A 10,998-nucleotide genomic window follows, 5' to 3' on the forward strand; every position below is an offset into this window, starting at 1 on the left:
CCTGGCGTCATGAAAAGTTGTGGGGCACCGCCCCCACGGCCGCAGAGTTGTGGGGGCAAGCTTCCCCCACTGCCCCCTCCCCCGGTTCCGACGCCATGTATGAATCTATGAAATTATGTTGGTAGATTTCCGATTTCGATTCCTCCAGCTGGGGGGGGGGGGGGGGGCTCAAATACATTACGAGCCCCCCCCCCCACACACACACACCCGAAAAGCTGGAGGGGCTCAGCCCCCGCTAGCCCCCCTCCCCCGGCTCCCGCGCCACTGGCAAAATGCATCTGCAACATAATTTAAAGGCCTTCTCCCAGTTATTAGATGGTAAGCGATGAGACAAAATTTTATATCAGAACCTGTCAAAACATAAAAGTGCTCACCGCCTGCAAACGACACCACCTCGGAACCGAAAATCTTGTCCTTGCAAACAAAACGCAGAAACAAACGTTGCATGAACTTATGAATATAACAGTTTTCCTCTTATATCGAAAGGGCGTCTAGCCCCACCTGGGCGTCTTACTCCACTCTCCCCTACTGATGAGGTCACGTGATCAGCTTGAAGTCAGGTGGTGTTAGAAAAAATCCGAGGTATGCTTACAAGTTTTGAGGGGTTGGAAACTTACCACTTTCGTAAATTTCATTCATCTAATTTCATTCACCTATGACGTCATTCCATGGGTCAGCGACCTGATCTGACATAAAGTGCAGTCAGTGCTACCGAAATCGGACTAAATCTAAGGTCAGGTGTGCCAAATTTCAGCTCTCTCTTATCTCTATATCACTAACGCGTTCGCCGTTCTGAACAACCGCCATGAGAAAACCGTCGAGAAGTTGGCACCCCGTATAGGATGCAGTGCTCGCCGACGTGTCTTTGCTCATCGATGTCTATAAGAACCCGCCAATGTCTCATTGTGTTTATCCACGTAGCATGGTACTCTCATCAACGCTTGAAAGTATTCATTGACGTCATTGAAGTGTTTATCCACGTTAGTGCTCATCGAGGTCTCAAGGTCACACATGACCTCTCACAACCGCCGACGTCTCGTGCAGTGCCAATCACCGATGTCTGTGCTCACCGATAAACAATCATCTGAATGTCTCACAGCATATATTTTTCGCAAATTCTTCTCTTATAACACTTAGTACAAAACACCAACACAGCTTGATATTGTTACATAGGTTCACAAGAGCAAACGTAACAGCCAACTGCAAGACATCTCATAACATAGCAAAATATAACATCAATTTTGATATGATCGCAGAAATACACCTCCATGCAATATCATACATGAAAGAACATTTGAACTTCTTCCAATATAACAGTAACAGCAGCACATTCGAGCTCACACAGGCCCAGCACCCTTCCGTTGAGAGTGGGACCTCTCGCTGGCTGCACTGCCACCGCCCGAGAGGCGGCGAGCACCGACCAGCACACAACCAACAGCAACAGAGCACATAGCGAGCGGGCAGCACTGATCAGCGGCCCGCGGCCCGCCAGCAGGAGGGCTGACAGCGCGTGACAGCCCGTTTGGCAGCTCATTAACAGGGGAAGTGACGGACCGTCGCCTGACGAACCGTCACGGCCAGTGCTGGAGCGCAGTCCCCGGCGGGAGTTGTACGTGGGACACCTTGCCACTTGACCCGCCCGAGCCTAGTATGGATCATTGAGGCGCTGTTGACGCATCCCAGCAAAGCGAGTTTACACATCACATCGGTAAGAATAGTGGCTACCACCGGCCGAGCTCTTCTCTGGCCGAGTTTAGACGGCGGTGGTGGTGGGGGCGCCGGCGGCGGCGGCCTCGCCGTTCTGTCCCAGCAGCGAGCGCAGCGTGGCCACCTCCATGGAGAGCCGCTCCAGCTGGCTGCGGATCTGCGGCGCGCTCTGGGCGGGCGGCTCCTCGGAGCGCCTCCGCTTGGCGGCCGGCGAGGCGGCGCCGTCGGACCGGTCCGAGAGGCCCGAGTCGCGCTCGTCCCCAGAAGAGGCCGAGTCGTGCGGCTCCTCCTTGACGACGGCGACGGCGCCCAGACGCGGCTTGTGGCGCAGCTTCAGCGGCAGCCGCTGCTCGGGAGAGCCGGCCCGCTCGGCCGCCGGCTCGGCCGCCGCCTTGGTCAGGTTGACGGCGGCCGTGAAGTCGGGCGTCAGGCGCGCCGAGTCGGCGGAGCGCGGCCGCCACTGCTCCGGCACGGCCGGCTCGGCGCGCGGCTCGCGCAGCGACTGCTGCCGGTAGACGAACGGGTTGGGCTCGTGGCCGGCGGGCGCGGCCGGCGCCGACGGCGGCGTCACCGGCCGGAACTGGTGGGCGGCAGCCAGCAGCGGGGCCTGAGTCGCAGCCGTGGCGCTGCTCAGCCGCAGCAGGCTGGCCGGCGCCAGCGACTTGGGCCGCTTGCTGAAGCCCAGGATGCGGTCCATGGTGGGCATCTGCGCCAGCACCTCCTCCTGGTTGATGTGGTTCTCGCCGATGATGCCGAACTTGTCGCGGATGGTGTTGAGCTGGGCGCGCAGCAGGTAGTTGTCGCGGGTGAGCTCCGCCACACGCGTCTCCAGGATCATGTCGTTGAAGCGGCGCTTCTCGCGGCTCCGCTTGGCCGCCTCGTTGTTGCGCCGCCGGCGGTCCCAGTAGCTGTCATCCTTGCGCGTGTCCTTGGTGAATTCACGCTGCTTGCGAGGTCCGCCGTTGGCCTCCTGCGGCGCTGGGGTCTGCAGCGCCTCTAGTGGCGGCACCGGAAGGCGCTCCTTGCTCTCCTGGCCGCTCGGCGGTTGGTAGTAGTACCCGTTGACCTGGGGCGCGGGGGCGTACCGCACCTTCATGTCCCCGTACTGGACTGTGCCGAAGATGCCCTCGGTCACCATCATGGACGGAATTCTGCAAAGAAAGACAAAGGTGTCAGTTGCGTGATCACATGGCACGTTGTGTCATGCTGTGTCATATCAGGTGAGTCATACTACATTGTAGCTAGAGGCCACGACTAAAAATCGAGTGCTGGCGTGGGTTATCGCTAATCGCTGCAATGAGGAAAGGATGGTGACATTCTGAAGGAAAATAGGGCCAAGGTAAAACACCGTAGCGTTTTGGCAAGATAGCCAGCGATGGCATTGCCATTTGGCCTTTCAAGTGCAGGTTCTGCGAGCCATTGTTTAATTATGACCGGCCGTATGTAAGCATGATTCACTATTCCAACAGCGATGTAACCGGCAATGATTCATCGCTGCCGCTTCCCGATGCAGCCTAGCCAGAAACCACTCTTACTAAGCCAGCGCGCTTCGTCAGAAAATGAAACGTGACACAATGAGTCGGGAGCCGGCTATTTCTGCATCCCAGTTTACGATCAAGTTTTGCAGGCGACAGCGAGCGCTGCATAACCCGCTTATCACGGGGAAGTCTACAGTTCCGATTGCGCAGGCCGTTTACGAGGTGCACGCTGAGCGCTCTGCGCAAGCTTGTGCGTAGAAAATGGGGAATTTTTAATATCATTGTGCTGGCGTCACCTGTATCAAGTCCAACACAGTAGGCGTATGAAGCCGGTTCGACGACTAACGCCGCGTACCAGCGTGTCGATGTGGCGGGAAGTCCTCCGGACAGGCCGGTGGTCGGCCGGGAGCCCGTTCAGCGGTCGGGCGGATCCGGAGCACTGAGCAGCACGGGAGTCCTCTCAGCCCCCGCACCGCCGACGCCCCCGCACCGCCGCTGACGCAACTACCGTCCGCCGCAGGTCGCGATGACTCGCGCGACGGCGGCGATGGTTCGCGAGGGTCACGTGACATGTAGTCGCGGGCGTCGGCGGCGGCCTGGCTGGCCGCCTGCCAGTGGTCTTCCCGCAGCGGGGGCGGTTGCATCATGTGACACCGTGCAACTGCGTCGATAATTGATCGCTCCCTCTGAGCTGCCGCGCACCGCCAGCAAGATGCGGAAGAATAGCCGCGCCAAAGAATGGCAGCGGAGCGGCCTAAACAACGTAGGGGAGAGTGGGGAAAGATGCCCAGGGTTTTACTTTGTCATATATTATTCGAAAATGACGGTCAGAAAGCAAAAACTTGGAGTTCAAACGGAAGCCGACATCATTTTTCTACAAAAATATCACACTTTCGTGCCTGAAATATTATAACTTTTTTGCTATTAAGCATTTTCCTGAAGAAGTCATAGGGGGCATCTTACCCCACAGGGTGGGAAAGACGCCCCCTGGCGTTGGGGAAGATGCCCCCTGCACTATAAGTGACATAAATGGGCACGTGAATCGCCTGAACGAATCAGTAGTCCCTTCGAGCCTGCAGTAGACACCAAACGTCATCGTAAGGGCCCTCAAAAGTAATCGTAAGGGGCTTCAGAGGTCATCGTTAGGGCCATCGAGTCCAGCGCGGCCAAACAAGCCTCCGTGGTGGCGTTCGGAGACCACTGTGGGGGCCCTTATAGGTCTTCATGATGCTTGAGGGCCCTCGAGCCCATCGTGGGGACCTCAGATGCCAGCGCGGCCCGTGGAGCCAACGTGGGAGCCCTCAAAGGATGTCGTGAGGGGCCTGGAGCCAATAATGGGGCCCACAGAGGCCGTCGTGAGGGCTCTCAGAGTCAGATGCCGCCCAAAAAGTCGCTGTTTGGGCCGAGAGTCCGGCATGGGGAGCACCCGACCGTACTGGACTCTCAATAGTCCCAGATCGGCTTTGTCTCTCATCACAAGTATGTAATAAATGATTTGACGGGCTGCTTGAAGGACAGCCTACGGATTTAGGGGGGCGTCTTTCCCCATCAGGACAGGGGGCATCTTACCCCAAGGTACCGAAGTAATATTAAATCAGTACAATTCGTTAGCCATAAAACTACACCCTAAAACAAACTGCTTGGGACAGAGTACACGCATGTTAATGTATCACGACTATAGCAAGGGACGCAAAAATTATCTACCTTCTTTGACATTTACAATGTTTTGACACCAAAATATTTTTTTGAAAGCAGCAAATAAAAAACATGCAATCACCAGCCAGCCGTTGCCCAACTGAGCTTCGCAAATTTTTGTTCAGTTAACAAGGCAGGCTTCCGCTTTACGCTAAGAACATTAATTTCCAGGTTCGATTATTTGTTTCGCCGCTAGAGGGGGTGGGGCGTCTTTCCCACCCTGGGCATCTTACCCCACTCTCCCCTACCTATTCACTCCGCCACTAGGGAAAATCAATGTTTCGTGCAGCTCCAAGACTCGCGCCACTCGGTCACTTTCTAGAATTCACGTTTACAGTGCTGCACAGGCGGTTGCTCAACTCGATCGCAGTGTTTTCGAGTTGGAATGTTAAGCGCCGAGATGACCTTTCCAAGCGTCCCGTTAGGTGTTTATACCATCTATCAAGCCGCCGCGTCCGTGGGCGTAAGACCCGTGGAGTATGGCAATGGTTTTAGGCCTTCTTTGTTAATCAGCTCCTATCACAACAGGTGCCCCAACACCTGGCTACGGGCCGATCCTGGCCACCAGTCAGCCCGCCACACCGTTATATAAGCTCAGTCCTGTGTGCGGCGTGCATTCATTCAAAATGTATCAGCACCTGGGATCTGGCCACTTTCGCCACCATTCTGCCATCGCAGATTCCAGGGAGCACATCGGAGCAGCCGCCCCCAAAATATCACGGTTCCGAGCCGTCCTGCGGCGTCCCGGGCATCCGACATGACCGAAATGTCAGACCGGCTCTCGACTAACTTATGCAAAGGTCGGCCTCGCTTTCACCGGCTCGGCGTCGGTGGCCGGAACCGAACTTCCCATTGCGGGCCCGTCGGTGGCCGGTGGGCGTCGGCCACCGGTACGGCCACGGCACGTGAGCGGACAGCACGTGTCCCGGCCGACGATCACGTGCACACGAGAAACACCGACGGAGCGGCGCGCCCATTGCGTCACCACGCGCAGTGGGCGTCGGTCGTAGATTATGTAAAGGACTGCTCAGAGCACGGTCACAGCGCGTGATACACTGGAGCGTCCTTGGAGGCCCCTGGAGTCCTACCACAAGCGGGCTCATATTGACACCGATACGTCTTACACACAAGTTTTCAGAAGACAATGAGTCGTCCGTTGTCTTATTCTCAGTAGATAACACCGAGATGGTATGTAGTTGGGTATGCTCGGGCGCTAATCCCGGAGCGAGGAGTGCCGATCCGGCCGCTCCCAGATCGGCGAGAGAGCACAGCGCGCAGTCCGATTGCGGTTAGCTGAGCCCCTCGGACGTCAGCGCGGCGGGCCAAACGGCTCCGTGCTCGTCGCCGCCGCGGCCCAAGGCCCTGACGTAACGGCGCGCCGCCAGCGGCCCTGTTTGGTAAGGACGCGGTGACCGCGGGGCCCCGCGCCGGTGCCGGGCCGGCCCGCGCCACTGGCGTCACCGGCTTACGTAATCAGCACGGCCGGTCGGTTTGCAGACGGTGCAGACGGTGCAGACCCGGGTACGTGGTGCACCGTGCACCAGCGCGGGACGCGGAAGGGATCGCCCGCGGCGCGACTTGGGGAGGGAGGGAGGCGCCCTGCGGCCGTATCAGCCAGCCGCCGGCGTGACTCAGCCGAGTCGGAAGCTGGCAATCAGTGAGTCAGAGTTGGCGGCCATGAGTTGGGCATTGCATCATCGCTCCAGCGCGCGGTCTCATATGGCCCGCGGCCCGTGCGGGGGCGGTGGTGGCTGCCCCCTCCCTCCCCAACTATGTTCGGGCGGCCCCTCGCCGACTAACATGGTCGGCCCGGCGCGCTGACACATCTGTTTGTTTGCCCACCGGGTCCGTGTGGGCCGACTCGGCTGCTCTCCAGCCAGATGATACAACCGACCGGTCGACTGCCAGGGGTCTGAGTCAGCCTGGCCCCGCCCGGGCGGATCGGCACCGACACACCCCCGCCCCGCCCGGCGTCGGACTCGACGCGTCGGCCGCGACTGTGGCCTGGTTGGGCGCCGAGCTGTCGCCGCTGTCACGACTTTCACGGCCGGCGAGCCCCGCCGGCCCGGGCCGGTTCGGAAGTGTCACGCCGACAGCCGGTCGGTCCGATCTGGGCCACGTGAACCGCTCGACCGGCACGACCGTCCGCCCTCGGTCCGTCCGCTCGGCCGGCCGGCCGCGCACGCGGGCATAAATATACGCAGACTCGGACAATGAAGCGTGCAGGCATTACGACACACCGAGCCACCGTTAGAATAGACGTGCCGGCTGGCTGCTATACTTAGCACAGTCAGTTTTCACTCGTCCCAACGGGTTTTTGCAGAGGCCAAGGACCAGTTTTGGGCGACTGAGCTGCAGGAGCGAATCTACTTCCTCCTCGGTTACGAAACCTCAGCGAAACATAACCAGTCCCAATACAAGGACTCGCCAACCGCGGACATCAGTTATAAAACGATAATCATTCTATTACCGTGGTCGTCCCGATTTTCCGCCGATAGTGACCCAAACTGTGCGGATGACGCGGCAGCTTCATTACGTGTCGGGGAAAGTCTGGGAGGATTCCGTCATGCCGCTCGCCGGCGTAACGGTGGCATCTGGGACACGGCCGAGACTGTTGACCTGTTTCCTAGCGGGCACTGTGTCGAGTCGTCGACCTGCACTGCCGCGGAGCGACAGCCGGCACCGCCGTCAGCGCGAGCTGTTTTCCGACCTTCGGCGGAAGCCCGGCGGTTGGCAGCGCCGGTGAAATAATGCGAACTGTGTCAGGGCTTGGCAGTGCAGCACTACAGGAAGTGTCCCTGGCCGAGCCGGCTGCAGGAAAGTCGGCGCCAAAGTACTGCAGCGGGGTGGCATTCCGACCGAGGTCGAGCAGCTGGCCGGCGTACTATATCGGTAGCGCCCTGCGAGCGGCCGGCAGCGGGCTGTATGAGGTGGTCTGTAGCTGCACCTGACCGGCCCGGCGCTCCGCTCCAGCGCCAGCGCCAGCGCCAGCGCCGGGCCGGCCGGCTCTCGGGGCCGGTCACCGGCCGGCCGTCTTTGTGCCGCTGCCGGTGCCGGCGGCGCCGAGCTCTGACGTCAATCGGTTGCACAAGCGGCGAGCTGGGGTCAGCCGGTGGCGATCGGCCGCTCTGCTGAGAGGCGCCATCGCCGTCCAGCTGCACTACAGTTGCGTCAGCACGCCACAGGCCGGGGGCCCGGCCCGGGTGACGGCCGCGACACCACAGGGCGCGCCGGGCCCCGCTGCAGATGTTGCCAGGGTCCGCGGCCTTCGAGCGGCAGCGCGAGCGTCATTAGAACGGCCCATGACGCCAGCACCAGCAGATTACTGAGATCAGATCAGCCGTGCACGAGGCTTGTTTAACTTGGTACCTGCTAGATGATTAGCTTCTGAGTGCTGACACAGACCGCACGTCGTCTTTTGAATGAAAAACGCAATGACAGATTGGGTAAAAGCAATGGGATTTAAACCGACCGCTCCCCCAATTGACATCGCATTAAGCTTAAAAGAATTACATCGTGATGTCTGACATATTATCATCTAAGACGACAGTAATTGTGACGAAGGTAGGTATATTCCGTAAAGACTTGGATAACTGGCTCTGAAGTCTGGAGTTTTAGCGGACTGCTTTAGTAGATAATTGGTGTTTTGGTGTGTCACATGTTCTTGAGATTATTAATGAAAGACCCTATAAATTTCCTTGAGACCTTATAAATGAAAATAAACGGCAAAAAAAGTTTGGTATGATAGGATGAGGATTAAGTACATTGCAGCATAAATAATGATTTAAAGCCATTGATAACTGCGAACAACGTTAAAAACATGTTTATCTTTAAAAAAAAAAAACTTGCGTAAGATATTTAGATATCGGCACCTACTCATTGATTATATATAGAATGCATGTCCGTAAACAAAAAAAGATTGACAGGCAAATAAGATGATCATTCCTACCATAAAAGTCTTGTAAACAAGTACAAAATGCGTGAAATATCTCCATAACTCACCTGTATTAGCTGGTATAGATTGGCTGCTGCCAGAAAGACTCGATATCAAAACCCGTTTCTTCTCCGCTGCAGTTCGCTTCTAATCCTGGTCCTGGTTCGTCAGGGCAGGCTGTAAGAGCTCCAATGCACCCGACCGCACCACACGAGGATCCGAACCCAACTGCCCGCCTCCCGCTGCCGTGTCGAGCACATTGGCTCAGCGGTGACGCCACCGCGCAGCGCAGGCCCGCTCCAGCGGTGACGTCACACAAACACATGCTGACGTCACCCGTCTTTGGCGAAGCGGCGCGACTGGCGCGGCCCGGCGCGATGACGTCACCCACTGCGCACCTGACCCTGGCGTTCCGTGAAGGCCCGAAATCCCGGCCACCGCGGGTCGGCCCGGAGTACGGTGCTGTCCGACCCCGTCCACCGGAACTGAAAGGGTGTGAGTAACTGCGAGAGTGTGTGTTTGGGTGTAGGGACACGTCACTGGGCTGGTGACGCGGCCGGGTCAGCGGGCACTGTGTATCGGTGACCGGAAACCGTGCCATAATCACCGCGGAGCCCTGACACACCAATTGATAGGAGGAATGGGCGTGACTCACCAAGGAACGTCACCAAGCTTCCTGAAATTAATTAAGAGACCGTTCCGTGCTTCTATCCTCAGGATACAGAAATCCTTCTCCTCCACGCCGCAACCCCCCCCCCCCCACCCCACCGGGCTGGACAGGCAACTTTATCTCATGCGGGCTGCTCCCTTGGAGCGGCACCGCTGCTCCCGAGGGAGCGCACCCCGTAGCCGGGTGCAGTGAGTGCCTTGGGGCTGGGGTGGCCTGTCCTCTGGACGGGCTCAGCCCCGGCGACTCACTAGGGTGCCTGCCCAGACCAATGTCTCCCCCTATATCCTATCATCCTCCCGGCTCTGAAATGGTCTTAATGGACCGAAAGGGCCTAACCCAACAAACAAATTAATTAAGAAAAATATTTACAGCCGAGTTTCGTCGGTATCGATCACTTCCGAGACATTATGTAAGCCATGTTAAAGTAAAGTAAAAATGATTACTATCAGAACTGAGGCCTCCAAACATTGCTTTACCTTCAGCTATAATTGCCGTTGTGACGTTCCGCTTTTGGCAACATTTTGATAAGCGAGATTTCAAAGTTCACTGAGGTCTGCAAATAACCCATAGGTATAACCTTACACTAAACACATAACCAATCGGACACAAACTGCTTGCATATAATCTCATTTAAACGTGAAAACTGTCCAGCCATCGAAGAGCTATGGGTGTGCGTGCACCGCGTCCGCTGTATGAACGGTGCAGTTGTGTCTGGTCGACTGTGCCGGCAGGCAAGGGAGTATTGCGGCACAGTCTACCATCTTGAAATGCTGCCGATTTTCAGCTGAAGTAGTGGAGCTATGCGCTGCAGTCTAATTATCATCATCGAATAGTGAGCTGCACATTTATTGCATTGACAATTGCCACAGCTACTCTCATTCATTTTGTATTATGTATAAATGAATGTAAGGAATAAAGAAAAATTATTGCACACCGCAACTGAAAGCGTGGTAATGAAGAGCGTTCCATTGCGCAGATGAGGTCTAAAGAGTAAAACAGGAATTTTGCTAAAAACGCACATTTCATTTCATGGTATATTGAATGTTGAATCCTTGCTTGGAAGTTGTTTTTTTTCTAATTGTATGAAGCACATAAATAGGGGTTTGCGTCGTTCGATGTTTTTTTCCCCGGGCGAGGATACAAACCATTCAAAATAAACAAAACATAATGTAATGTGGTGCAATTCATTCTTTCATTGTGGGTGTTACAACGATTGAATCAAAATAGCGATTAAATGCTATAACAATGAATAATGATGGTAAGCAAAATAAAAACGACACTTGTCAGATTGACATCGATGAGCCATAATTCGTGCCCGTGTTGCAGCGAAAACGTTTTTAGGTGACCAGTTTAAGATGTTTGCTCTCCATTTGGGTAATGCCTTTTCGTTAGTCACTGCCAAAATACCTCTAATTTATTGTGTAACAATGATACCTCTGTTTGAAAATCGAGCTTTATTCTGCTGATGCACATAGAAATATGCTTCCAGATCATTTTTTCTGCATTTTACGATC

At 56.0% G+C, this 10,998-nt stretch overlaps 1 protein-coding gene across 1 annotated transcript; it reads right to left on the reverse strand.

The window, feature by feature from the left end:
- Positions 1 to 1,085: 1,085 nt before the first annotated feature.
- LOC122382856 lies at positions 1,086 to 9,255 on the reverse strand. The gene is made up of 2 exons (XM_043368718.1): positions 8,883 to 9,255; positions 1,086 to 2,858 (listed from the first exon to the last, which is right to left on the reverse strand). Exon 2 carries the CDS (start codon positions 2,846 to 2,848, stop codon positions 1,754 to 1,756), a length of 1,095 nt encoding a protein of 364 aa, XP_043224653.1. The 5' UTR covers positions 2,849 to 2,858; positions 8,883 to 9,255; the 3' UTR covers positions 1,086 to 1,753.
- Positions 9,256 to 10,998: the final 1,743 nt, after the last annotated feature.

The sequence above is a fragment of the Amphibalanus amphitrite genome, unplaced genomic scaffold (genome assembly GCF_019059575.1).
Source record: "Amphibalanus amphitrite isolate SeventyFive unplaced genomic scaffold, NRLGWU_Aamphi_draft 000148F_arrow, whole genome shotgun sequence".
Taxonomy (NCBI): domain Eukaryota; kingdom Metazoa; phylum Arthropoda; class Thecostraca; order Balanomorpha; family Balanidae; genus Amphibalanus; species Amphibalanus amphitrite.

Excerpts from the sequence above, each read along its gene's own strand:
- LOC122382856 (XM_043368718.1), bottom strand. The coding sequence starts at position 2,848 with ATGATGGTGACCGAGGGCATCTTCGGCACAGTCCAGTACGGGGACATG.